This window comes from Melospiza melodia, chromosome 3 (genome assembly GCF_035770615.1).
Source record: "Melospiza melodia melodia isolate bMelMel2 chromosome 3, bMelMel2.pri, whole genome shotgun sequence".
In the NCBI taxonomy this organism is placed as follows: domain Eukaryota; kingdom Metazoa; phylum Chordata; class Aves; order Passeriformes; family Passerellidae; genus Melospiza; species Melospiza melodia.
In genome coordinates, this window is record NC_086196.1 from 56,244,499 (window position 1) to 56,272,400 (window position 27,902).

At 37.3% G+C, this 27,902-nt stretch overlaps 1 protein-coding gene across 3 annotated transcripts; it reads right to left on the minus strand.

The window, feature by feature from the left end:
• Positions 1 to 738: 738 nt before the first annotated feature.
• On the minus strand, positions 739 to 27,468 carry FEZ2 (fasciculation and elongation protein zeta 2). 3 transcript variants are annotated; one of them, XM_063151872.1, is made up of 10 exons: positions 27,199 to 27,468; positions 25,574 to 25,682; positions 22,428 to 22,544; positions 20,874 to 21,018; positions 17,943 to 18,211; positions 15,111 to 15,191; positions 11,279 to 11,354; positions 9,052 to 9,117; positions 3,310 to 3,338; positions 739 to 2,874 (listed from the first exon to the last, which is right to left on the minus strand). In XM_063151872.1, the coding sequence occupies exons 1-9, from the start codon at positions 27,432 to 27,434 to the stop codon at positions 3,328 to 3,330; spliced, it is 1,110 nt and encodes a 369-aa protein (XP_063007942.1). In that variant the 5' UTR covers positions 27,435 to 27,468; the 3' UTR covers positions 739 to 2,874; positions 3,310 to 3,327. The 3 variants fall into 3 exon arrangements, with proteins under 3 accessions (XP_063007942.1, XP_063007941.1, XP_063007943.1); XM_063151871.1 differs by lacking the exon at positions 3,310 to 3,338; XM_063151873.1 differs by lacking the exons at positions 3,310 to 3,338; positions 15,111 to 15,191.
• Between the last annotated feature and the right edge of the window lie 434 nt (positions 27,469 to 27,902).

Below are 27,902 nucleotides of genomic sequence, written 5' to 3' on the forward strand. Positions count from 1 at the left end.
GGTGCTCTGCAGATAAACACTTGATTATCAACTCTGTTGCCAAGCACACAGGGTGCCATTTCTGGTCTGGCTACGGTTTCCAAAGACAAGCACACAAAAAGAATCCCACAGCAATCCACTCTGGAAGCAACAATGATGTCAACAGCTACCATAATACTCCAAGTAAAAGGCTACAATTACCTGGCACAGTCAGCAGATGCTCTTTATCACCAATTCCCTACACCAGCTGAGAGTCCAGCTACATCATTATCTATCACCAGAAGGGAACTGATGTTGTTTTCAAGCTTCTTCACTTCACCAAAACCATATCATTTTAGGACTCTTGACTACCTCTAAAATCCTGTCCAGAGAGACCCCAACTCAAAATTTTAACTCTATTAATGAACTGAATAAACTTCAAACAAAATATCTAAAACACGGAAAAGGGTAAGATAAAAACAAACAAAGTAAGAAAGTGATACAAATAAATTAAGTACCTTAAAATTCAATGACTCGAGGGCAACTTCACTTCCAGGACTCTTTGTATCAAAAACAGTGGTTTTTTTTTTTCACAAACTCTTTGCTAATATATCTCTCTAAGCTGATTTTGGGTGGCCATTTACACATCTCACATGCTAAAACTAAAAAGAATAATGAAATCCATCTCCCTGAAAGAATGCGAGATTCAATAATGGATTTTGGAAAAAAAGGATGCATAATAGAAAATACAACGTACATAGAACTCGTCAGAAAAGCAGATTAGCATGGTTCTTTTTATTCAAATGTTCTGAGATCTGTTTATGTACATATATAGGTATACATACAATACTTGCCACATTTGGCAGTTGTTGTTTAATGCATACAAGGTAAACAGGTACTTTTCATAATGAAACCTTAGTTTAGTCTGATGAGAGGCATGAAATTCCCAAGCAGATGCTTAGCTCACTAAAGCTGTTTCTGGTCTTTATTTCCAGTTTCATTACTTTTAGTAGTTTGTGACTTTAAGTCATCCAAGATTTGTTACAAGTGACATTAACTCTGACAGAAGTTTTTTTGTTGTTTTTTTTTTTTTTTTCCAATTTTTTACTCTTCTCTTAATTTTTGTTGTTTTATTTTGCTCCATCTTGTCACCTCAAGCCTCACCAGGAGACTGAAGCACCTCTGAATAATCTCACACAGAGACATGGTGGGTTTCACACGTGCACCGTTTTTAAAAAAAAGCAGGGTCATCCCCTTTGCCCATTTCCAGGCATCAACAGTCAACATCAAGAATTTCTACACAAAACGCATGCCATAATGAATTTATAAAACACCAGCTACAGAAATAAATGGCTGATTCTTTTTAGAGAAACCACAAATGAATTAAAATAAAGCAACAAAAAAACTTCTTCACATATGCCACACTTATGGAGAGGATCTATTTATTCCTGAGCAGGCTGGCAAGTATACATTGGTGGTCAAGTGGGGGAGAGGGAGGAGAAAAAGAATTTTAAGCTGATAAAGGCACAAAAGACAAAAATATTGAGGCCTTGAGAAAAAAAAAAACCCGAAAAACATTATGAGAACTATCTTCAAACCATATTGTTTTACTGATCAAAACAGTATTTGGTGAAGATAATAAAGCTGAACATTAAAGATGATGCAAGGTACTCAGGATAAAATTTCTCTTTAACTAACAAAACCCCTGAAGAATTTAGATGGAAAAAAACTGAAGAAAACACGTTTATCTCTTTAGAACCTCATATTCCAACGCCTTCAGATATTCAGTATATACATTTGGATGAAGAATCAATAGAAATTCAACCTAGAAAAAAGCAGGTTTTTTGGGTTTTGTTTTTTAAATTAGCACTCCTTACATTTCAATCTCATCTTTTAGGCTGGCAAAATTACTTGTGACAAGTATATAAAGTTGAGAATATGGGATACGTTTCTTTTACAGGATTTATAAAATACATTCTCATCTGTTTGAATGCAGGTACATCATCACAGAGGAGACAGTGCATACAATTTACAAGAGATATTTGTAGTAAAATTCAGAGATACATAACAACAAGCATCTCAACATAATACTAACTTGTAAGCCAGGTGCAAGTTTTTCAAACTGTACATGTATTTTTAAAAAGATACTGCCTTTTAAAATGTTTATATATTGAAGCATTTTCATTAAGATAAAACACCTTTTAAAACCAGTAAAATTATAGCAGCAATATGGGAGAATATCTAAGCCACATTAACATTATTAATTAAAATAAAACCAAACATGAAATATTACATTAGTCAGATGTTTGTGTTAATACCAAGAACAAGTAACACACAATTACTTATGTCAAACCAAGAAATCTGGATTTGTTCATCTATGAACAAATCTGTTGTACACAAAGCAGTTGATTGCTGACTTTCACAATCACCTTTCTGGAGTGTCCTGGAGAACTCACTTGAATCTTAAATTCCAAGTCTGACTAACATCATTTTTTCATCTTTGTTTAGGAATTAAGGATGCTTTTAAATATGGATTCCTTAAAATGAAGCTTATTTTATTTACACTATTCAAAGTTTACCTTTCCTTCCAATAACAAAATGTGCAGGAGGATTTACTACATGCTATACAATGAAAAAATAGACTTTAAAAAGTCAGAACAATGCAAGTAAAACTGTACAACGTTTGTTCCCTGCTCCAGTTCATTGCACTATTAAATTAAACTGGATGAGTTGTCATGCCCAGATGACTTATTGTAGGATCAGAAAATCCACACACACGGAGGAGGTACATGAATACTGCTTTAGGTATAGTGCCAAATGAAAAAATACTATGAGTTATATCCAAGGAAAGCTTCTCATCACAGAAAGGAGCATGGCTAATTCTGAAAGGCAGCCCTCTTCATGTAGGACACAGAACTGCAAAAAAACCACAAATACACATTGATAAATATCCGTGAAGTTGATCTGCATAAAAATGTAATGTATATACTAAAATATTTAAGTGTTGGATTCTACCCTATTAGTAGCACAGTCAAATCTAGTTTGGCAATTAAGTTTTCAGCCTCTCTCAAAAGGTAATGAAGTGACACAACCCACTATCTTTAACTAGTATTATCCAGAAATGAGTTAACTAAAGGTCATGTCTTAAATAGTGCTTTTTAAAGTGTTATATCAGAAAACAGAACATTAAATAACAGGTGATGCATGCAGTTATATTTTAAAATATGCACGGACAATTTGAGATTCTAACGCTACTTTCTAATTCTGGTGTGGGTACTAGAATCACACAGTGGCAAGATAAGACATGTCCTTCACATGTTTCTCATTCCTGTTTCAATGGAAGACACAAACCTCAGAGCAATCCAGCTTTCAAACCAATGCTAGCACAACACAAAAGCAAATAAAGAAGTCAGGTGTAACGATTAAAACAAAAACTTCAAAGGCAAGAAAATAAATGTTCTCATTATCCGAAATACTTGCATAATTTAAAAATAGAACAAGGTGCAAATTCTCGCTTAATTAAAATAAAAGAAATGATAAGTTTTTACTTGAAAGATCAGGAATGAAATAGCAAGGAGAAAGACGGGCAATTTTCCTGCTTTCACGACATCTACATTCAGAAAAAAGAAGAAAACAATACTAGACACTTCATGCATTTTACTAACTACTAATGCATAGCATATTATTTTTAGCACTCTATTTTTGTCACAATTAATGTTTGAGGACTATTGGAAAAGAACACAAAACTTAGCAGTAAATACATCTTATAAAGTTTACTGTAATAACACATCTGATTTCAAAGGAAATAATTCCAGCTGTAAGTACATACTTATATATTTTATGTAATAGTTATGTAAGTATTATCCTTGTACACAAAGCTAAATCTTCACATTTTGTAAAAACCTAAAGTTTAAAAGTAGTAATCTTGAAATAACATGTCTAGATGTGATACCAGACAACCTACCCTAATACTTAATTCTGTGTATACACTGGTTGACATTTCATATGTATCACTGATTTGTTCTGGAAGTACAAATTAAGGAACTCATGCTTCCAGCAGATTTTGTCAGATATTCTTCACTACCCATGTAGCAATAAAACAAGATAATTCCCCTTCCCACAATGCTGTCCAGAGCTTCTACTTTAAACCTGCTGTGAAGTCCATCCCAGCAGGCTCTCTCCATGTTCTCATGCCCCAAAGAAGCAGGAGCCCCTGTATGGGCATTCAAGCAGGTGCATACATCAGACTCGAGGAGATGTTGGCTTTTCAAGGCAACAGCCACCAGCTCAATGCAAACAGCAGTTCCAGTCCCTCTTCTACATAGATGCTGTTCCCTACAGCATTTCTGTTATTTCCACAACACCTGCTTCTGTCTTGTAGGGTTGAAATTTCTACTTGTGAGACTGAAGAGGCAAGCAACTGCACAGAGGCAATTTCTTCAGAAAGCAACCTAAACTTGCATAGTGCAAAGATGACAGATGCAACTACACTATATAGAATATACATAATACTAATAATATAAATATTAATTTTTATAATATATATAAAATACTACTTGCATTATTGCACTTGGCAAATTAATCATTATGCAGAAAGTCATTACATTATACACACAAGAAGAAACACTGAAAGCTTTAAAAAGAAAGTAAAAACTCAATGAGCACTGTCCATACCAACACACTTTCATCAAAGGATATGGTACTTAGTACTGTTGCAACACCTAAACCCAATGCAGCTACAAGGTATGACACAAATATCTCCATCTGCTTTACAGCCTAACTTGTGCACAAAACACTAAGCTTATTTAGGTCTTTCAATGGACCTAAGCACAGAGTTTTCAAATCACACTCTATTAGTTCAACCATCAAAAAAGGCCAATAGAAAGATGAGAATAAACAGCATTTAAATACTGTGACCTTACTAAGCTGCCAGCTTCAGTCCAGAAGTGTACTTTCTAAGATAAAGAATTTCAGTCTTGGTTTGGTATTTCTTTCCCTGTCAGTAAATTCATTCCCCTACCCTTTTTCAAATCCCAGTTTCTCCTTCATGATTCCTAGTGATAAAATATAATAACAATATTGGTATATTAAAATACATTCAGAAAAAAATAAGCACAATTGCAAATGTTGATCAATTTCATGTTACCAGCTATTTTTATTCTAAATCTAAAAAATATAATATGAATCATACGCTAGTGAGAGAAGAACTGGAGTTCACTTGCAAAGCAAATCACTAATTCCCTTTCATTATCTTCAGGTTCAGGATAAAAATGTTCACTGAGAAGTAAAATCACACAGAACCTCACAAAAGGAAAAATATCCCCTTGAAAATAATTTAGGCAGCAGTAAGAGCAACATGAACAAGAGAAGATAAGCTGCTACACTGTACCAGACTCTTCACAGGGTATGTACTTAGTCTGGCTTTGGGATACTTACCTTTGAGGAGATATTCCTTACAGAAAAGATCCAGGGGAGAGCTAAATGACCCCTGGAAAGAGGGACTTAAGCATGACAAGGAAAATGATGATATTTTTAACATTTTGGGGGACACAAGGGGGCAGTAGAAATTGGGGAAAGAAGATGCTTTAAAGAAAGCAAGCACCAGAAATAATTTCAAAACTAATAACCCTACTGAGAAATGCATATAAGGGTAGTTTTATCCCCTAACATAAAATGACCTGAGTTGTTCTTTTCAATTTCTTTATTACACTGGATTTGCACACACCACGTTTTGAAGATTTCCACTTCCAGCACTTCAGAAGGATTAGTTGGTTATGAAAAAAAAATCCAAGAATGATTCATGGTAACACAGAAAGTCAGTAGCAGACCTGGCTGCAGAACTGTCCTTGAAGTTCCAGCTTTTGTCCAAACAACCTTACCCAATCATTATCAAATGTAGATAGTGAGTATTATCACACACAGAGGGGGTCTGTGTCTTCCTACAATCCAAATTTCAGAATTGCTGGGCATTTAGTTCAAGTTATTTAAGATTACATAGAGTTTGTGAATTCTACAAAACACACTGGAATTCAGAGAAAATATAAACTTATTTCACTATCCTCAGATCACCAGTCATGTGGTAAGATTTTGTGTTACATCAACAATTATGCTCAATTTTATGGTTCCATTCACCTTTCCACATTTGCAGCATTCTTCTATTTGTTCCTTTATATTGTACTGACAATACTTTGGCAATAATTTTTCCTGACATTTTTTTCTTCAGTTTTTGCTTCTGAACAATTTAAGTAACTTTTCAACAGTGACCACTAGTATCTGGGCAAGTCCGTTAATAATTCTGTGGACAACTATAACACCCACATAAGACTGCTATCCCAATTTTTTACATACCACAGAATAGCAAGACAGTGCTGCTTTAAAAAAAAATAATCAAGGGCATGTTTGTATGATTTATTTTTTCTGCTCTGTAAAACAGAATATAAAGTTTGAAAAAATTTTTTACCTCTGTGCAGTCATATGCCAAACTGGATTTCCCATAAAGCTACACATCTCCTAATGTCACAGGTAATTTACTGTCTGCTTTTTCTGTAGCAAGACTGGAAAAAAGTGATCCTCAAAGGAACATGTACTTAACAGGCTTTAACAGAACCAAGTACCTTTGGTGATATAATTCACACATTTCAAAATTTGATTTCTTGATTAAAGCTAAGAAAAAGCAATAAAATCCATTCAGTGTAAAATGAATACAATTACCACTACATCATATGGACTATACCACTGGGTCCAGGACTTCTTTCAGGAAACAAATTTAAACCCTAGATCTTCTTATAGATTTTTACCTTGCCAAGACACTTTTAATCTTTACAGTGAAAAGAGTAGAATCCTCAAAAAGTAGGTCACTCTTTTTATTTTGGAATTTAAAAAAAAAGTTAGAATTTCAGGTATTAAAGCTCAGCTGAAAGTTGATCTAAGTGGTTGTAAAGAATTTAACCAATCTCCTCTTAACAAGCTTTAAAAATAATGTGCAGACAATAGACTGGTGGCTGGGAGTATTTTGTGCCATTAAAGCCTCGTGGGAGTTTCAGGTCAGAAGTTTTAGTGGCAGAAAAAGAGCAGTAGGTTACAACTTCAGAAACAACTGGAAGACTGCCTGTGCCACAGAATACATGTACAGTACAAGGTAACAGCGTTAGCTGAGTTATAAATATTTAACATCATGCCAACATAGCATAAAAGCTTAGTTAAGGCTATTCTGAAAGGAAGAGTAAAATTCCATGCTCACTAGCTCTGCACTCACAACTATCTGCCACTGAACACACAAATCCACACAGGATGAAGAAAGGCTTGGTTCTGTTCACTAAGGAAGTGGTAGCTGGAGGGAAAATGACTTTTCCTTTCACTATGAGTGATGTGATTACTCTTCATGTTCCCAAAATTTGTGTTTCACAATTTAAAGGAAATAATGTTTGCGTATGATGGACGACCTGTTTGATCCAAGACACTTCAATGCATGATGTTTTTGCAATTGTTGCATCTCACTAGTAGAACATCCTTGGTGATTTTCAAGTAATGAGCACATATGAGGCAGGAAGGAACTTCAGTTCAAGCTTCCCACCTCATCCTCTCATATGTTCAGGTAATCTACTTTTATATGCCTTCTTTGCTTTTAAAAAAGATTTCTCCATTTCTCTAAGCTGCCAGTTTCTCCTCAATATCTCTGTAATCTGAAAGTTCCTCTGGGTAGCTACATCTAAAAATAAGAGCAGACACTGTGAAAAGCACTGTTAAATCCAGTCATCTACTACCAGATGTATTATGAAGAGCAAAAAGTTTTAATTACTGACAACAGTTCATCCTCTTGGGTCAAAGATTCTGCTTCACAGAATTTCAGTTTAGTGCCATCAAGACTAAAAAAACCTTGACTATGATCCTACATGGTTCACATGCAAACACATCTGTCTAATTTAGGAAGAATTTTTGCAAAGAGTAAGTAAACAATGGAAAAATCAAAGGAATCAATTGAAAGGATCTCTGCATTCTTATTGTATGTGGCAGTTCTTCAACCCTACACAAAACTTAGAAATGGATCTCTTTCAACAGGAAGTCTGTTGGAACTTCCAGAATATTGAATGTCTTTTTTCAGATTTTCGAAAGTGACAGCACGCTATATGTCATCCATAACTCAAATCTGAAAGTACTTTCAGGTATCTGTGAGATGAGATTATGAGAGTGACTGTAAATTTGTGTAAGAAATACAAAAACCTTTAAAAATCATATGGGGTGAGTGAAGTCAAAAGAAAGTATATTTGAAAAAAAGATGAGACTTGAAACACATGATACCAAAAGGAGAGAAAAGCTTTTGCAGCATATGAAAAGCTGAGTATTATACACATTTTGGTGGCAAATAAAATGGCACCAATAATCCTTCTGTACAGGTATTTGTTCAGACCTTAGGAGTTTGATGCATTTGCTAAAGTTTAATCACTTAAGAAAATTGTATCATATGCCAAGAATTAAGTAAGAACATAAGCATTAGCAAGATCTAGGCAAAAATGAAATCAGATGAAAAACATTTCAAAATAATTAAACAACTTGGGCACTACCTGGAACAACTTCTTTAAAGCTAAACCAAACAGTATTTTTTAATGTCTGACATTCTTTAAACACAGCCAATGTGTAAGACTGGCAAATAAATGACTCATACAAAAACGTATAAAAGAATATCTAAAGAAGGTATAATAAGTAAAATAAATACTTTTCACTATTGATCAGTGCTGTAAGCACTTTGCATAGCAAATGCTTTACTACCATGGGTAGTCTGAGTTCCAATCACTGAAAAAACTGTACGATGGAAGATTTTAACTATACCCATTTCAATTCATAAGCCAGACTCCTTTGTTCCTGATGTCATTCAGCAGTTTGCTATATTTTACTAACAAAAACAATACAAACATATTTTATGTATGAGCTGTACCTCAGAGTGCTTGGACAAAACAGAACATAAATGAGAGCTGTGTTTGATTGAAAGACAACATAATTCATGAATGCTGTAGGATCACTATTTTCAAAAACACATTTTAAGTCAATCAAGTTAATTTAGAATCAAATAAAATCCCTGCTGAGAAGCATACTCACCCTTTAAAATATAGTCTGTTAACAAGCTTGGCACTTTCTCACTATCCTCTTTCATGGCATGCAGAACTAAAGAAAAAACAAGTCAGATATTTAGTCATAAATGAAAAACAACATATAAAACAAATACCTTGGAGCAGTTCCAAGTACTCATAGAGATACCACTATGAAATGTAAGAAATCTCCTAAGTGAAAGATGAGAAGATACAATGAGACATCACATCCTCTCCACATTTCACTTGTGTAATTCTCACTGAGCTCCACAGTTTCTGAATGCAAGAGTCCCATTCCATGTGGTTAATATTACAGTAAAATGCCATCAGTCATAACAACAACAAGCACCTCTTCCCTATAAAAGATTCTCACCAGAAGGAAGTCATGACATCCAAAAACTAAGGTATGCTAACAACTATTGCTGAGCTGGAAATCTCAGGACAGAAAAGCATGCTCCATTACTTAATATCTTTGATCACTACCTCAATTAATGGAAAATGCTGTGAATGATTCTATGGAAATATTAGTGGTGCTTTTCTCCCCTCCCTGAAATAGGGAATGTTATCTGCTGTACCTTTGAAAAATCTCAACTACATTACTTAATTCAGCATTAACTTACAATAATGCAAAAATGCCATTTTGTGACACACATGAGTAGATCATGTCCATCTTGCCTATTTCTGAAGAAGGAATGGACAACCATAAACTGGTCCGTGACTACATAAAGAAAAACAATGACTATATTTTGTAAAGTGCTCAGGACACATCTGAAAGAAGCAAAAATACAAAATTCTACTGAAAAGCAGTATTTAATAAACTCCAAATTCCTCATATGAGACTCTAAACTCAAATGATAACAAGTGTTTTATTTCCATTTTTACACTGAAGGAAGACATTAGCGTTCATAACTATGGTGTAGTACAGAGCTTTGAAAGAAAAACCAACTGAACAACCCTAAACACCTGCTTTACTGCCTGCTTGAACAACAGCAGAGACAGTGAGTCACAAACCTGCAACTGACTCACAGGATCAAGTTCCAACCAGCCCACAGAAATCAATATTGTTAATACTCTTTACAACGCATTTGTGCAAGACATTTTTTTAATAAACCATCAAACAACAGGAAATGTTTTCAAGTGGTTTTAATACGTGCTTAATAGTGTCAAGTGAAATTTAAATATGGCAAGAGGATAAAATTTCATGGCAAGAATAAACACAAAAAGAGAAATCCTTTGTCACAAAGTAGGTATGAATTAACACCAAAGGCTGTCTACTGTAGAAAAATAAAGGGAACTTTAATTCCTACTTAAACATTTCATTTACTCTGGAATTTATATAATATGAATTTTCTCTTTCCAGAAAACAACCAATGAGCCTTTTACCACCCCTCAGCCACCTGTGGAATCATAGAACTGCTGCTGAAAATCACCTTAAAGACACAGTGAGATTCTCCACTGAAACCTGATCAAATGCATTGATGCACTCTACCACCTATTTTTAACTTTTCCTATAAACATCCAATGAAGGAGATGCTCCTGACTTCTAAAGATGCTTTGTTGTATTAAACCACCTGAAGAAGTACTTTTTTTAAATACAACCTTGATTTCTTGCAAATTACAATTTTAAAAAAAGCCCAATAAAATCAAACAACTAGAGGAGCTAGAACTCATAATAATTTTGAGGATCTGACCTAAAAAAGATGTGAAGAGCAGGGAATTCAAAGCATTGTAAAAACTGTGTTTGGTTTGGAATTCCTAATTATAAAAATTTATTGACAACAAAATCCCCCCACCAAAACCATAGAGAGAAGCAGGCTATTCTAAAGGCAATCAATGCAATCATTATGGAACTAGTCCTAAGTATCTTGACATCCACTCCATTTTACTGAAGTCATTACAATAACCTCAGTTAAGCACAGCAAATGTAAACAAACAGGGATCTATCAGGCACTGTATGACCAGATTTCATGATATGCAGCCAACATCAAAACATGGGAACATTTACTTCCTGATTCATGCAGGTTTCTGGCCTTCAGGGTTTCAGACAGCAGCTAGAAAACAAACCTAACATGAAGGCTCAGGAAACAAGCTGGCCAAAATCCACAGTTAAAATCATTCATCCTTACATACATGCCCTAGAGTAAGAGGGAAGAGAGAACTGGATGGATTCACTGGCTTTAAGCAGCCACAACTGGATATACAATGAGGAAAGGATCAGGGGAATTTCATATGCTCACTTTTGGTTAATGTTTGAAGGTCTTCAACAGATGGGGGTCCATTTTTCTTCTCATAAGGAATGACGGTTGTCAAGTACTGTCAAATGAAAAACAGAGTTACTTGACAGTCCTTTCATGCAGCTTTGTTGTTTGTATTTTATTTTGTAAAAATTGTAGCAATTTAAATTGCTAGCTACAAATAATCATATTTCAAATAGATTAAGATTCCACCTTCTCATCTCAGAGCTTTATCACAGAAACCAAGTTTTTTGATATTTTTTTCCAAATTATGTGGCTACTAGAAGTCATGCAGCTAACTGTCTTCCCTGCAAAGAAAATGATGCTGTCCCACAGTTAGGTGAAAATGAAAACAGATGGCTTTCACCTTCTGCTGTTACACACTTCTAACCAAAAAGAACAAGGCAAGCCTAATGAAACAAAATACCCCAGAATACAGAATTCAATTTAAATTATCAGTTTTCATAGCTGAGTGCACTAACAGATAGTTTCAAACCAACTCCTTTTTAATTTTATTTACTGAAATCTTTAATTTTTGTCTGCTTAAAAGAAAAACACAACAAAATTTCTTAAATCTTTCAAGATTTTCATACCTGCAGTGCAACTAGGATTAATTTTCAAATTCTTGATGTAACCCTGTTGGGTCTTATATTACATGCATTTTAGGCAACACCTTACTTTGCAGCCTATATGAATGCATATTCTCCTTAAAGAGGTCAGAATTACAAAAGTACTAAAATAGCTGGAATTTTCCCCAAAGGAAAAGCTTCCTGAAAGTTCCCTCAAGTCGATTTTTAAGAATTAAAGAGGAACTTTATTCTGGTTTTACAGCTACAAGGCATTAGGCAAAGTTAACCCTCAATGTCTCGTTCAGCTTGACATCTGTGTAGTTCTCCAGTGACCAGCAAGGTACGAGGAGCTGCACTTGGCAGGGGGAGGCTGAGGGCTGCCACACAGAGCTATAACACTGCTATGTCTGCAGCAGGATCACACACCTCACACCCAAGCACAAGAGCTGCCTAAAAGCCAAGCAGACTCAGCTCAGCAGCACTGAACCCACTGTACAGGTGGTGCTGACACCTCCCCACGACCTTCTGCAAACACAGGGAGCTTTTCTCCCTCCCTTTTCTTCTGGCATTTTTTCATGTTCACTCAGCACAGCAGAAAAGAGTATGCAATGCTCCTCAGGAAACAATCAATTTTCAATTTCTTTTCCAGGAGATGTAACCAAGCATCACCAGAGAACTGTGCTCTTAATAAAATTACCAGAATCTATAGCTAAATATAAGGCTGCTGCATCTGCCAATGCCAGAGATGAAAGAGATCTACTAACACAGAAATCAGATTTCTGGCTGTCTTTTCCAGCCTTCAGAACTACGTGGCATTCTACCCTTTACCTGCACAATAAAACTCTAGGATATTTCACTGTACCAAATATAAACTAACCCTGTTTCACTGTACCAAATATCAACTAACCCTGTTTAGTACCAAGTATCAACTAAACCTGCTTCCCTTCTCCTGTAAACTTCACCTTCCATTTTTCATCTCTAACAGTAGCAATTAAAAACAGAAAAAGGAATTTCTTAGTTTCCAGAAATACTTTCCTTCTACTCATCAACTTTGCGGCTGTAACAATCAGTCTCTATAAAAGCACTATAAAAACTCATTTCCTGAATTGCTGTGTGAAGATAACATATTATGAAAAGAATGAAGGAGTGACTGAAGTGTAGCTTACTGACAAGACCAAGTGTTAAATCTGCTGTGACCTCTAAATTTTTGAAGCAGATTTGATGACATGATAAAGCAGCAATTCCCACTGCAATTTTTCATCACCTATGAAAAGTGTTTGATATGCCTGAAAATCAAAATGAAGACGACTGTCTTCAATCTTCTTCTGGAAATACGATCCCAGAAAGAGCTACCAACATTTCAATGTCTTTTTTTTGACTACATTACCAGATAGGAACAGGGAGTTCCCACTGGAAGTTTCTCTTTATATGGTGAAAATCTCTTAAGTAATTTTTACTTGTGTCTCAAACATGCACAGAAAATGGGACTAAGATTTTAAAAAGGGAAGTACCCACTATGAGAGAAAAAATCCTAATCAAACAAAACCCTCCGAAACAAAAACAAATGCCATAGAAAAATGGATTTCAAGGCATTAATCATAACAGAGCTGGTATCTTTTCTACATTCTACTCTACACTTAATTTTAAATTCCTATTTTAAAGTCATATTCCATGACCTGCTTTAAGATACAGGAAAGGGAATATAAAACCCCATAAGAGGTTTTCTATATCCATACAGATATAGAAGAAGATCAATCAGGAGAAAAGTATGATCAACATGAAGAATAACATTAGTAAATTAACTCAAAAAATGACTGGAAGAGTTATTCAGTCATTTTAACAAATGATTATGCTACTTACATCTATATAGGAGGCAGTGAAAGTCTTTTAACAAAAAGTATGATGGGGTGGCATAGCTAGGTAAGATCACTTTATGAAAATATATAATATTTTAAATATCTAAAGATATGGGTATAAACAGCTGTAATTTATGGTTAAGATAGCCAAGGAAAAAAGCCCCCAAAACCAAAACAGCACACAGGTACAGCTTTACTAGTAGTGTGATAACAGAGCATGATAAAAAGTCTTGTTAGGTAAGCTCTGTGCACGTGTTCAAGATCCCCAAAGCTGAGGACAAACAAACAACTGGATCAATGTATTCATAAAATCTCATACATATACTTTGCCTGAGAAAGCAGGCAAGCCTTTGATTTCTAGTGTCATGACTGCAGAATGACTTGAGAGGAGCTGTTTTACCTTCTAAACTCCTCTGCAGGATACAACACTCATCTTCTAGACAAAAGCCTCATCAGCCTTGACTTCTAAAGTACCAGTCAATTTATTGCCTCAATGGACTTCTCACCAGGGAAAAAAATAACTCTAATGGACTCCTCTGACAAAACTGCATAAACTAAAATAGTGGGTACACATTAAATAATGTGAAATGCCAATATTTTGTAGTGTGCCAAAAGACTAAACAGCATAAACATTAGCAGTTCACAAAAATTCAGAATGCAGTTAATAAAATATATACTACAGATCTGAAACAGCAGGCAGGTTATTACTTTGAAATAAGGCATAAGAATCTTGCTTCCAAGCTACACACAACATCTATATGATGCTTCTTAAGTACACACAACATCTATATAAAGCCCACAGAAGCTGTCTCTGCTCTACATGTCAGTATTTAAATAACCAGCTAGAAGATACAAACCTGCCTATGCCTGTATTTTATATTGGTAATCTGCAGCGCCCATTTTTGCTACTTTTAAAATCATGCAGTTTTCAAAGGCAAAAGAGTACAGTCTATACATTTTCCAGGTGCTACTCTGTTTTTAGATGTATCAGCTCTGAACATCTGAAGAAAAAAGAAAACAAAACCTTTCTCCATTACGCAAGTTGCTAATGATGAAGGCTGAAACACTACATCTAACCTTATACACGTTCTTTGACTGGTTATTAGATTTTTACAGACATGCAATTAAAGCATGCATTATGCTAAAACAGACTTTTAGTCTGAGGTAAGAAATACAGGTTATTAGCTCAGTGCATCAGGGTATCAAGTCTTGAATCTCTTGAGCTGCTGAGGAGAGAAAGAGACTGTAGGCTGATCAGAAACCTGAGGTAGGGAAGCAGAGATTCCAGCATTTTATCCTGTTTTTTCCTTTCTCAGCATTTATCTTCAGCTACTGTCAATTTTCAAGATCTCAGCTCCTCCCAAAAGTGCAAGCAAGGAATGAGAAAGAAGGGAGAAGATAGCCCAGCACCTGTTTCTCTCCACTCGAGTTTCCAAACGTGTGGCGGAAGCCATTCTGTATGACATTTGAGATCCCTTCCATGCTGAAGCGCTAAAAGTAGTGAAAACACAGCAGAAAGACAAAAAAAAAAGGGACAGAGAAAAGTTCAGAAGACTATTAATCAGCATTTATCAAGACTCTGAAAGACAAATAGCAAGGACAAGCTCGAAGGTGTATTTCAGCACACTTCTATTTCTTCACTCACCTACTTAATTTTTTTAATTGAAAAGCAAACCTTATAATGGCAGTTAAGCAGTATTTCTACACCAAAATTTAGTGAAACGAAATCTTCACACTGCAGACCTGATAATTGAGATAACTTGCCTTTTATGGCTGTTTAATTTCAAAATGTAAAAAAATAGCATTTTTCAAAGTTCAGCTCACTGTAAAATCCCCTCTAACATCTGTGTTTGAACAGTGTATGTTTAGAGACACTACTGAAACCAATTTTTCAGATTTTAAGCATGTACCAGAAACACTGTTCAGAGGCAGTCATTTTCAGCTCCACCTCTTTAAAACTTTTTATGCTTTCATGCTTCCTTTTCCACAACAGAAGCAACAATTAGTATTTCCTATTTTCTGTCATATCATAAAATATACACAATTAGATAATAATGAACCCATATTGATTTCAAGCTCCATTGCACGGAATCATGGAATCCAAGTCAAGAAAAAGCAGTACATAATCCAACTACATATTTTTCCTTGAACTTTGTAATCCTTTTAACTTGCTGGAGAAGTAAAAGAAAATCAAAATCAAAACAGTATTGATGTTTAGCATGTGATATAAAATCAGCAAGGGACATGAACATAAAAAGAAGAAACAGCTAAGCTGCTGACACAGGGCAGTATGATGAGCACACCTCAGCATGTTTATCTGAAAGTATTTATTTATGTCAGAGGAATAAAATGTGCTGGAATACAGTATTATTTTACCTTCTAAAGCACACAAGGTCAGTAAAGTCATAAATTTTGCCAAAGCCACCTTAACTATTTTAAGATATCGTAGTTGAAGGAACTGGTATCTTCAAGCCCTGACTATTTTTAACTGCTCCCCTGTTTTCCTTTGTGAAAGAGATTGAAGTTTAAAAGTCTAAGAAACTGATTTACCCAAGGATGGTATCAAGGACAAAAAACTCAAAACTCTGGTTTTTTAAAAATATTCAGTTACAGTATCTACAGAAAAATTCATTTTCTTAAGAGTATGACAATTTAACTCAACTTCCAATCTTTGTATTTAAATGAGATTTCATTACAGTTAACCAAATAATCAACTAATGCGTTATTTATTAGCAGAAACTCAGTCTTCACAAAGCTACAAGAACATACTATCTGAATGCGCATTCCCAGCCCAAAGGGATAAAAAAAAAAGAAAAAAAAAAAGACTTTTGAAGAAAGGAACCTGGAACCTTGCACCTCTTTCTGGGAGATGGCTCTCAAATCTGTCCCTGATGACAGTGAAATCTATTTTCAAAGGAATCACACATATGCAGCTACAGTCTCACCTGTGAGCTAGTCTGTTCAACCCCTCTTAGCAATCTGACACATCTGGATCTTGAAGTGACCAAATACCAAAATGTCTTATCCTGGGACCATGTAAGTTATACCTGAAAGCATCATTCAATTTTCTGATCTTTAAACCAACTAGAACAGTTTCTGAATCACTTCACTCAAGTTCCAAAACAAAGTAATTATTTTTCTTTCTAGGTAGAATATCCCTTTTTGGTTTTCCATGACTGGGAAGGAAACAGGAACTATTCACAGTGCTCTTGTAAAGGGATGACAATTTTGTATGGTTTCCCAGACATATACTTCCTTAAGTTCCACTAAAACTTAGCTACACACACAAACATCTCTCATTTGACAGATGAGATCAGAACCCTATTTGGGGTATATCACAGGTATCTTATGCTTGTAAGTTTAGAAATAAATTCTGAAGTATTAATATTTTATTATAAATGTTTATTCCTTATATTTGAAAAGCAAACCCCAAAAACCTTCTCATGTTGAACTGAAGCATACTTTCTGGGACTTAGCCAAGATACAAAAGCACATTTTTTGCATCCCATAAGAATCACTAAGAAATTCAAACATTAATATCCCACTTAAGTAATTTTAAATTATACTAGACAGATAAGAAAGAAAAAATTGCATTGACAAGCTAATAACTGATTTCTTCTGTTCTTTGACTTCTCTCATCCAACTCTACTTGAAAGACATTTTTCCTTTTGTTGCCATGTTCTGTAAAGAATAAAACAAATTATCTCCTCCCTGTACACATGCACTACACTTTGGCCTCCTTCCTGTCTCCTGTTGAATGCAGTAACTCTGCCACAGGTAGGAGATCCAGGGTAAGACATGCACTTTTTTCCTACCTAGAAACCAGCATGATCAATAAATATCTGTGCAACTACTGCAAGAACAGTACTGAATTTCCTGCAAGACTAACACATACTAAAATTCACACAGTGAAACCAAACACATTAATGAATTTGCCTCCTAACAACAGAACACAGAGAAGTACATCCAAAGATAGTATTTTTTGCAAGAAAGGTGTGCTATTTCCAGGATGATTTGCAAACAGTTAAAAAATATTTTCTGAATATGAGAAGAGTAAAATATATGGCCCTGTGAAAAAAAAAAAATTCTCAACACAAAAAGCTTAAGCCTTGTATGTGAATGAAAGTATGGAAGCAGGAGTACCAGGTATCTTAATATAATCTAGGACTACTACTTCCCTTATTGGAAAAAAAACCAACAAAAAAAAATTAAATGTATGAAGACTTATAAAAATTTTCTTACTGTTCCAGGCATATGACCTCTTTCTTGTTTGCCATTTTGAGGACTACCATTTTTCAGCTTCTTTTTCTTCTTTGCTGTTTCTTTGTGTTCTCGCTGTTTGTTCTGTACTTCAATGAGGACAGAAATGAAGCTGTTTTTCACTTCCTTCTCAAACTCCAGCTCATCTCGTAGAGCCAGCTGCTGCACCAGTTCCTCAGAATAATCCTTAATAGCAGTCTCAATTTCCTCCAGCAGTTCATTTAATTCAGCAACAGACAGTCTTTTGACTCCTACAAATAGTTTATATAGAAAGTAATATGTCAAGATTTTAAGCATGAGTAAACTTGTGGGAGTTACAAGAAAAATGTACTCTGAAATTTCTCAAAACAAAAAATTCAGTTTTAAAACCACATAGAATAAAAAAATATTCCTAAAGGAATAAACACATCCCAGAGGTGACAAGATTAGCAACAATAAGACGGTTAAATTTTCTTAATTCTGAGAAATCTGGGATAATCTGCAAATATGAAGAATGTGTTGGTAGTTTATGCTGGAAGCTGAAGTAAGTACTAAACTTCTGACACAACTATTAACTATTAGTTTCTTCTGCACTCATGGTTCAAAGGAAAAGGGCTTCCTATTTTCTGAACTATTGGCTGATGCACTACATATAGTGCAATTATGACCAAGCAAATGTTCTGAGGCTTGCTTGGGTTAAAAGAAAGCAGATCTTTGAGGCCTGCTTTCTGTTCCAGTTTAGATCTGACATGCCTAGGAAGCTGGCAAGTCCCAGCAGCTGCTGTGTCAAAGAACATAATCTTATTTGGCACTTGAGAAACAGCTAGTCCTGATTACACTGACAGATACAATCTGTTTAAGGACACTGCATAGATGCTTGCAATTATTTAATTTCATTTAATTACTCTAGTAAATATCTTGTCTACAAAAATACTTGTAAGGGAAAGCACCTACAGACAAGTGTTGAAAAATACAAATAAGGCCACAAACTACAAAAAAAGTGCAGCTCTTAGAAGCATCAAAGGTAGTAAGTGAAATGTGAATTTTTTTCTCTTAAATTACAGCAGGGAAAATTGATTGGAGAAAGCTCCTTGTCACCTACTTAACTGAAGAGAAGGCAATGAAATCTGTTAAGACAATTCTGTGTCAAGGAGCCACAGTTTTTCCAGGTAGCTTAGGCCTTAAACTCTGTTCGAACACTGTAACAGCACTGAGAGAGGGCACTTGTAAGTGCCAACGCTTAAAAATCTGCTTCACAGCCTAAAAACCAATTGTTCTAAAACCACAGGTGTAGGTTACCCAACTGCAGTCCTGACTGATGTCAGATCAGTTGTTATTATCAAAGTCTTGAAAGGGCTACATAGGAAATCCTCAGCTAACACACATGAGTGGAGACAGAGCAATTCAAATGCAGAAGACTACACAGGCTGAAACTTAGCAGGCTGAGGAACTCACTTGTGTAACCAGAGCTTGATTTTTGGACTGCCTTAATGTATGTCTTTTCCTATCCAAGAAAAAAGTAAATAAAAGTGATTTCCTGCTCTGAATCCTAAATGAATGAAAATCTCTGATCTATCCTATGAAAACCAGAGTTCCTAGGAAAAACCTGTAAAAATTTCAGAGACATGCAGACCAATTCTGAAGCACCTTCACACACTAAAAATAGGTAGCAAGAGTTTTTAATAAAATAGTGACCTGAAAGACATGAAAGCAGATTCTGAGAAACTGCTGAAGCAAAGTTAAATTGTCTGCCAAAGTAACTCAAGGCACTATTTGGTCAAGACTGACCTTTAAACTGTAAAGATGCAACAGACAAGATGGACTCCTGAGGCAAAGCAAAATTGACATGATATGAAATACTGAGCAAGCTTGATTAGCTCCAAAGCTTAAGACATATGGAACTGTCAGAAAACCAGGAAGCCCTGCTGAACACAATACATTTTGCTTTCACATTCCTGAAATTTATGTGTTGAGACAGTTAAGAGACCATTTTCATGGTTGGAATCTCTTCTATAAATCTGAAATGTAGCAGAAACTCTAAGTCATGCCACAAGAGGTCAGCCAGTTTTCTGAATCTTCTACAGAGTTTGTATTGTTAACCCAGACTACAGGAAAGAGAGCATCAAACTTTTAAAGACAGACCAAAGCAGAAAAATCATCTATCAAATATTCTTTATGTCCCTACTACCTTCTAGAATTCATATTGACAAATGTAAAGATTACACAAAATTTACCATCACAAAACTGATTAGTCACAGGTTTTTTTACATGCAATTCAACCTACTACAATTTAATTATTAATCTAATTTCTGCTTTGCATTTGTATAGGGAAGCACAGATGATTTAATTTGAGTAGAAGACCCAAAGGATATTTTTCACTCTTAAGCTTTCTGAAGTGGAATGGAAAGGGAGGACCGAAAAATATGCATGGTCCTTATGGGGCAAAAAAGAAATGGTTGCCTTACTTTTGTGTTACTGTCTACCAAGATATGTTGCAATGACTGAAACTGTACCTTTAAGCTGTACTGGTAAGCTTTATTTACTGAATAGCTTTCAAGAGCTTTAGCTGATCTTAAGCAGTGTACTAGCACCAAGAAAATATCTCACTTTATAGAAAATAATGAAGTCTAATAAAAAATGACCAACTTATCACTTTACTCATGAAGGAATCTCATTTCAATGTACCAACCTTCAGAATATTTGCTTTAAATTTACATTCTATAAAGTCTTATTTTTGTTCTTAGTCAGAAACTGGTAAAGGTAAGTCCTCTATGCACTAAATCTATGCTATTATTTCAGAACATTTTGAAAATATTTTTTGAATGCAGATATTTCATAAGAAGGACTTGCTAAGAATCAAACACATGGCAAACTTACCCTTTAAAATATTTTCATTAAGCATAAGAGCAAAAATGCTAAATAAATACCACTTACTCTCTTCATAGCTGTTGTTTGTACTGGATCTCTTGAGGGTCTGAATTTCCTGGGAAAGTATAGAGAGCCGATCTGATTGGGTGGGGGTTTCATCATCTTCTGGATCAGGTGATTCCTGCATCATTTCCTCTATTTCTTCAATCACCTTTGGAAAATGAAAATCCTTATGAAAACCCTCCTACATGAAGAGCTTGCAATTTGAAGCAAAGCTGGATGAAATCACCACCAAGACTAGATGGAAGAGGATCAATAAAATTATACTGACGTTTCCTCCCCATCCTTGCTCTGAGAATAATCACACCTTGTAACAGTAAAATGGTGATGGCATAACAAGAAGTGTTGAAACTATGGGGTCATTTCTATATGAAGGTACCCATGATTCTGCTTTAGAGAACTAAATTAAAGAGTAAGCTGGAGTATCTTTCCTGAATATTCAGTTAAAGGAAGACACAACAACAAAAATCAATTACCTCCTCCACTCCTTATTTTACTACACTTCTCTATGTAAAACAAACACCCCTCCCTCCTCCAACCAAAAACCAACAAAATGAAAACAAACAAAAACAACAAAGAAAAAGTCACCAAAAACACTCTGAAAAACCAAAAAGCCCTCTAAACAGCCTGAAAATCTACTGTGCTTGTGAGAAGTTTTTTGAACTTCTCACATCATCCACCATAACCCGAAGCTGATTTGCATCCCCAGGTGTAAGACCTGAGCCAGACAAAAAGTATGACAACAGAAATTCTGTGCATAGATAGCTTACTTTACATCACATAAATGATTACATTTCTACAGGCTCACTAACTAGACATCTGAATAAATAACACAGCAACTTCAAGATGTTTAAAGGCTGTAGTCAGTGCTGAGATCTAACCCACAGTAAAAAGAGCCCAGGCAGTTCAAGCAGTCCTGTCTCCTGTACTATTAATAACCGTGTTCATCACAGTTCACAGCTTAACCATTGCTTAACCATTTAAGCAACAACAAAATAGATTATTTGTTTGCTTACTAAAGCAGGATCTTAATAGACCTTACGCTAATTAACCTCACTCAGAAGAGCAATTTTTAAGATAACTGAAGTAAATCCATCGACTTGAAGACTTTAGATACCAAGTAATTTGAAATCTTAATAGTAGAAACACTGATCTGCCCTCATGTTAGGTCAAAACTTCAAAGAATTCTCTCTAACAGCAAAGCCCTGTGAAACTATGAACTGCCACACAGTTATGCTGGAAAACTCAAAACTCCACCATACTACTAGGATTCTAAAATATTTTTGCTTTTTAGACACACATTTAATTTAGTAGCACTCCTGACTAATTCATGGTACGAAATACACAAAGATTTCAAAGACCCTGGACTATCACCCTCACCTGAAGTACTGAAACACTTTTCATATCTGAATGATGTAATGCTCTCTCCCACATTACTAAAACCCTAAACAAAGAACAATCAAAAAGCTTAGCTACAGCGAAGAGCAAGAACAACAACAACAACAAATAATAATAATAAACATTCTACACCAACAAGACTGTCTTTGCTGAACACTTTACCTGCTCTGCTGTGAAGAGTGGCTCTTCATTGATGCAGGAAACAATGATAGAATGCATATCCAACTGTTCTCTCAGCTCTTCATCATCTGACAAGTCAAGGTTCAAGTTGTCATTTACCTAATAAGCATGAAAAGGTGCATTTATATAAATATATACACACACCCTTAATGTGAGGGTATAACATGCATGCAACATGTACAAAAAACAAATGGGTAACTATCACTGAATTTTAAGAATGAAACTGAATCTTGGCCCATAATAATGGAATCAATAGTTCTTTCTGTCAAATAGCCTGGAAAAAGAAATCAAAACTGCAACTGGACAAAGTTAAAATAGCTGTCAATCTTTAATGTTGTTAAATAATATCTATATACAAAGACCATACACACACTGACATGCAGACATCTACATGGGAGGCTGTCAAGGAAATAATTAAATCTTAACTGAAGATTGAGAAATGTCTGTGGGGGGTGGAAAACTTGCCTATTATGTCTAATGTTACACAAACCTCTTTAAATGCTTTTATGGTTCCACTTCATCACATAATAAAAGACATGGAAAAAAGCTGAGAAGAGTTGATACTGAATGGTGGTATCAGAACACTGGTATCACCCCAGATTATTTAAAAAAAATGTGTCATTGAATATCTCAGGGTCTTTTCAGAAAGAAAGAGAAGCAACACTGTTCCCATATATACACCACCAAATGACACTCATCCTTTCAAACCAAAGATATACATACACTAAGAGACATAGGTCCCCTCCTTAATAAGTCAGGCATATTTTACTCTCACACAGTGATATATCCTGGTTTATTTACAAAATTGTTTCTGTACTTTGTCTATTGCTAGATTCCTGCCTAGAAAAGCCCCTCAAAGCTGCAATGCCCAACATCTGCTATTTGAGCTCAACTGCTTTAACTCATCTTTGGGCTAATTTACAAGCATCATGACAAGCTGTAAAAAGTCCTTGGCCTCACAATATTAGTTTTCAAATTTTCTTGTAATTCCTCCAATTTTCTCAGTTTCTTCAGAAACCTTAATAGTTCTCAGATTCATTTTGAATCTGCAACTGCTATCCCCAGACAGCTCACCTGCAGGGACATACACACAATTTGCAGTTCTTCAGCCCTCAGAATGAGGTCAAATGTCCACTTTTTTCCACAATCTGAATTCCAGTAACTGTGCAGTGTCAAGGCTCCACTATGACTCTCTCTTCACCTCCTACACAGATACACTCCAATTTGGAATTTTTAAATGTCTGCTGTCCTCAAGTATTTTTCCATGCACAAAGGACATGACAACAATGATGGGAGAGTAAGAAAGCATAACAGTTTATCTAGAAGGAGATCTGCTTTCACTCCTAACATCTCCAGAAACATTTTGAGAGACCTTCAGAAACATTTTGATAATACAGACTAATAAACCACCAAAAATGGCATCAGCTGTAACCTGCACTAAAAGGAACACCTGGCTTTCCACCCAGCCACACTCCATACCTGCTGTCCTCCTGCTAGCAGGGAATGAGCCATTTAAAAGCAATCTAGTGAAAACAAAACAAACAAGGAATTGCACAATCCCATTCCTCATACCACTGTGCACAAAACTTCCACCCAGCTACTTCTTTCACTGTCAGAGATGTATAAAAGTGTGCATAGACTGTCATGTGAAAGAACCAAGATCAGGTGAATCAGCCTTATTGACCTAATATCTTTCCCTGCTAAAACAGGAGGAGAAATGCTTACTGCACAATTTTGGTAGCATGTTATTAGCTTCAAACACATCAGGGAAGTGTTGCTTAGCTGTTAGTTTTCATTGTAAGGAAGATAAAACAAGATACTAGCTGGTCCATATGTGCTGTCACATATCCAGCAATGCTGCTGAACACAAAGCAGCCGAAAAAAAGTATGTCAAACACTCCCCACAGCCTTTGCACATCAGAAGGCATTCCATGTGGAGTGAAAGCTGAAAAAACTTCAGATACATTTAATCCATGAATTGGTTTTCTCTCTACTGGCAGCACACTCAAGATTCTTTCTAATCCAGCAACACCACTTTACACTTTTTGATGTACTTTCTTCATCACTTCCTGCAAGTAACTTATGAAAACTATACTAAACATTTTCTTATGTTCTAAACTTAGTTCCTTATCAAGAAATCCATTAGTCTTCCAGTCTATTTTTCCCTGACACAAGGTCACAGCATGGCAGGGCTGTATTTTTAGTTAAACCATAAGACTTTAATTACTCTAAAACCATTTATAAATCTGAATAAGAACTCAATAAAATTAGAAGAAACACAAGTCAAGTTCAAGGGATAACCATGATATTCAAATCAAGAAAAGGAGTTCCAAATTTGCACCTTCCTCTACTGAACCCCAAAGTATCTTCTTCAGCAGAACAATCTTTGCTCCTGTCACAGTAAAAAGCATCTGTTGATTATTTAATGATAATCAATTATTTTTGGCAGATATTTTTACCACATAACTGAACTTCACTATGTTTAAAAGATAAGCCACTAGTTTCCTCAGAAAACCTGTGAGATGGGAATTCCTCCCAGCTTTTCTTCACGAGGTGTTTTAATCCACTTTGAAGAGCATCAGAGGACAACCCTTTCTATAAACCTCTCTGAAGCTCTTAATTCCCTGTTCCCACCCCAGAGAACTATTCTAACTCTTAAATAAGGAAAACAAAACAAGCTCTTGCACTTCAGAGTCTCCTGGGCCACCCTTCTTGTTAAAGAAGCCATCTGACTGTGGAATTAGATGAACTTTGGGAAGTCCTCATTGGATTTACTAAATCAGAGTACTCCTGCTTCTTTTCCTCTCTTACCCAGGACAGTGCTCAACATGAATCACACAGCAGAAAGATTCTATGTGAAACTCTTTCTCATTTTACATTTTTTTCTGTCATGCTCTGGCTCTAATGAGGAGTCATCTAAAACTAACCCTGAATTATTCCAGCCCAGGGTGATACAAACATACATCAATGGTTCTTTGATTTTTGAAAAGCTCTCATGTATAATGGCAGGTACTACAAATATTTTCAGCCACTTAACAACAACATTCTTTTATACAAATGCAAACAGTGTTACTTCCCTGCCGAGTACCAAAGATCCAAAGAGGGCACTTCTGCTGATCAGAACTTACCCCTTTTTCTGAAAGATTCAGTGTTGGCAAGTGCAAAGCTCTGGTGTGGGAAGATTTCCAGTCAACTGGCATCACATTACCATAATTATCAGTCAAGGCATTCCAAATCCTGAGGAAAAGAATAAAGAAACAAAAATGCAGACCTCAAAACAAGCAGCAACTGAATCAGCAATAACCATATTCCTAATGAGCATATACCTCTTTCAGTAACTGTATTTTCCTCCCTAAATATTCATCTGCAAATTACTGAAAATATTTTTAGTGTTTTAAAGCTATGAGAAAATGTTTTTTTGATAAATGTAAGTGACTTCCTGTTTTAAGCAACAATGTATGCACAGCAGTGAAAGAAACCAATAAATGAAGACACAGCTTCTATACTAATTATGTAACTACACTCAAAATCCTTTCTGGGGGTGGATGAGCCTTTCCGTCAATGAAATTTGAGCTGAGCTATAAATTACATTCCTAATGTTTAGCAGAGGCTGAGTAGCAAATTCCGAGTTCTGAGCCAAACCTTTTCTTTTTTTCCTTTCCATTTATCACAGAATAATGAAAATGTACAGATCACACTAAAATTTTGGGAGAATCAATTTTTTTTCTAGGAGAGCTCAGCCCACCACTCTTGTCCTCGGTCAGTCTTTCCTGTTCGTAGGGTGCGTATCCTCTCTGGCTGTCCTGGAGGTTTGCAAAGGCAGATGGAGGCTGGTGAAGCCGCAGCTCAGCCTGTAGCCACAGCAGCCCCGTGAGCACGCTGCTTCCCCCAGTCCCCAGCCGAGCCCCGCTCCAGGCGCTGTGCTCTGGGTGGATGTTTGCAATGGTTGCCCAGCTGAGGCTCACAGGAGGCTGGAGGAAAGGCCGAGGCAGACACAGAGGGGCGGACAGAGCCTCGTCACTGCCCAGCGTGATTCATGGTTCACTGAACTTACCCCACTGTTTACACCACTGATCTAGTATTTTGCGAACAGGCTTTATTTTATTCTTATCTTGGAAGAACGGAGAGACAGCTGAGTTACCTTAAAGTAAGACAGCAGTATTTTTAATGAAGGTAAGCTGACTAAATTCACTATAAAGTAAGTAATAGAAGCATTCTTAAAATAATGTTAAAAACTGTACAGCAGCATGGCCCAGAAAGGCTCTATTCCTCCAGGGAAAAAACTCTGAACAATTTTCGCAGTTGCAGCTGCAATTTTGTTCTTCACCTGCTTTCTGCACTTTCCATGTTGAAATTCAAGCAGTGAGACAGCGGACACTTTGCAAGAAGCTAAACAAATACTAACCACGGCCACTGCACTTCAGAACAAGTACTTCTCGCCAGCTCGGCGGGGCAAGAGGCTCTGGGATGCTCACACGCTTCCCTGGCACTCAGGGGGATAAAGCCGGAGGGCTCCCCGTCAAACCCGCGCCGCGCCGGCCGAACGCGCCCCCTCGCCGAGGCCCGGCGCTCCCAGCTGCAGCCCCGGGGCGGGGAAAGGCTCCGCTCCCGCAGCCCACAAGCCCTGCTGGGCTCCGCAAGGCCCAGGAGCAGCGCTCTCGCAGGGCAACGCTGGCGGCCCGCGCTGTGCCCTCAGGCCGCGCCGGGCCGGGCTCCCCTCCGCTCCATCTCCGCGCCCCCGGCCCGCACTCACTCGTCGTCCTGCAGCGCGCTCTGCTCCGTGAGCGGCCGCAGCGGAACGCGGCTCTCGCCGCCGCCAGCCCGGGCCTGCGGGGGCTCGAAGCAGAGGGACAGCTTCGCCCCGAGATCCCCGCCGCCCCAGCCGCCCTTGTCGCAGGCAGGCTCGGGGCCGCTCCCCGCGGAGGGCTGGAATCCCGAGAAGTCCTGCCAATCGCCCGGGTCTCGCTGCGAGGTCGCCGCCGCCGCCATAGCTGGGGACGCGGCGCTGCGCGCTCCCGGCGGTGCGCGCTCCTGGCGGCGCGCGGCGGGCGGGGCCCGGCTGAGGCAGCGAGCGCAGAGCCAAGCTGGGCTGGGCCGGGCTGGGCTGAGGGAGTGATCGCAGAGCCGGGGCCGGGCCGGGCCGGACTGAGCTGGGCCGGGCCGGGCTGAGGCAGTGATCGCAGAGCCGGGGCCGGGCCGGGCCAGACTGAGCTGGGCCGGGCCGGGCTGAGGCAGTGATCGCAGAGCCGGGGCCGGGCCGGGCCGAGGCAGTGATCGCAGAGCCGGGCCGGGCCGGGCCGGGCTGAGGGAGTGCCCGCGGAGGCGGGCTGGGGCAGCGATCGCGGAGCCGCACTCAGCGGTGTCCGTACTGACTCACAGCTCCGCACCGAGTAGGGGCGGCTCATCGGGCAGGAGAGGCAGGCGTAGAATGGTTTGAGTTCGAAGGGACCTTTAAAG

What these genes read in the sequence shown, in the direction of transcription:
- FEZ2 (XM_063151871.1), bottom strand. Translation starts at nt 27,434, where the DNA reads ATGGCGGCGGCGGCGACCTCGCAGCGAGACCCGGGCGATTGGCAGGAC. An exon ending in GAGGTCATATGCCTGGAACA is followed by an intron (nt 15,192 to 17,942) that starts GTAAGAAAATTT and finishes CACTACTTTTAG; the next exon opens with CGCTTCAGCATGGAAGGGAT. An exon ending in ACTCGAGTGGAGAGAAACAG is followed by an intron (nt 11,355 to 15,110) that starts GTGCTGGGCTAT and finishes TTCATTTGACAG; the next exon opens with TACTTGACAACCGTCATTCC.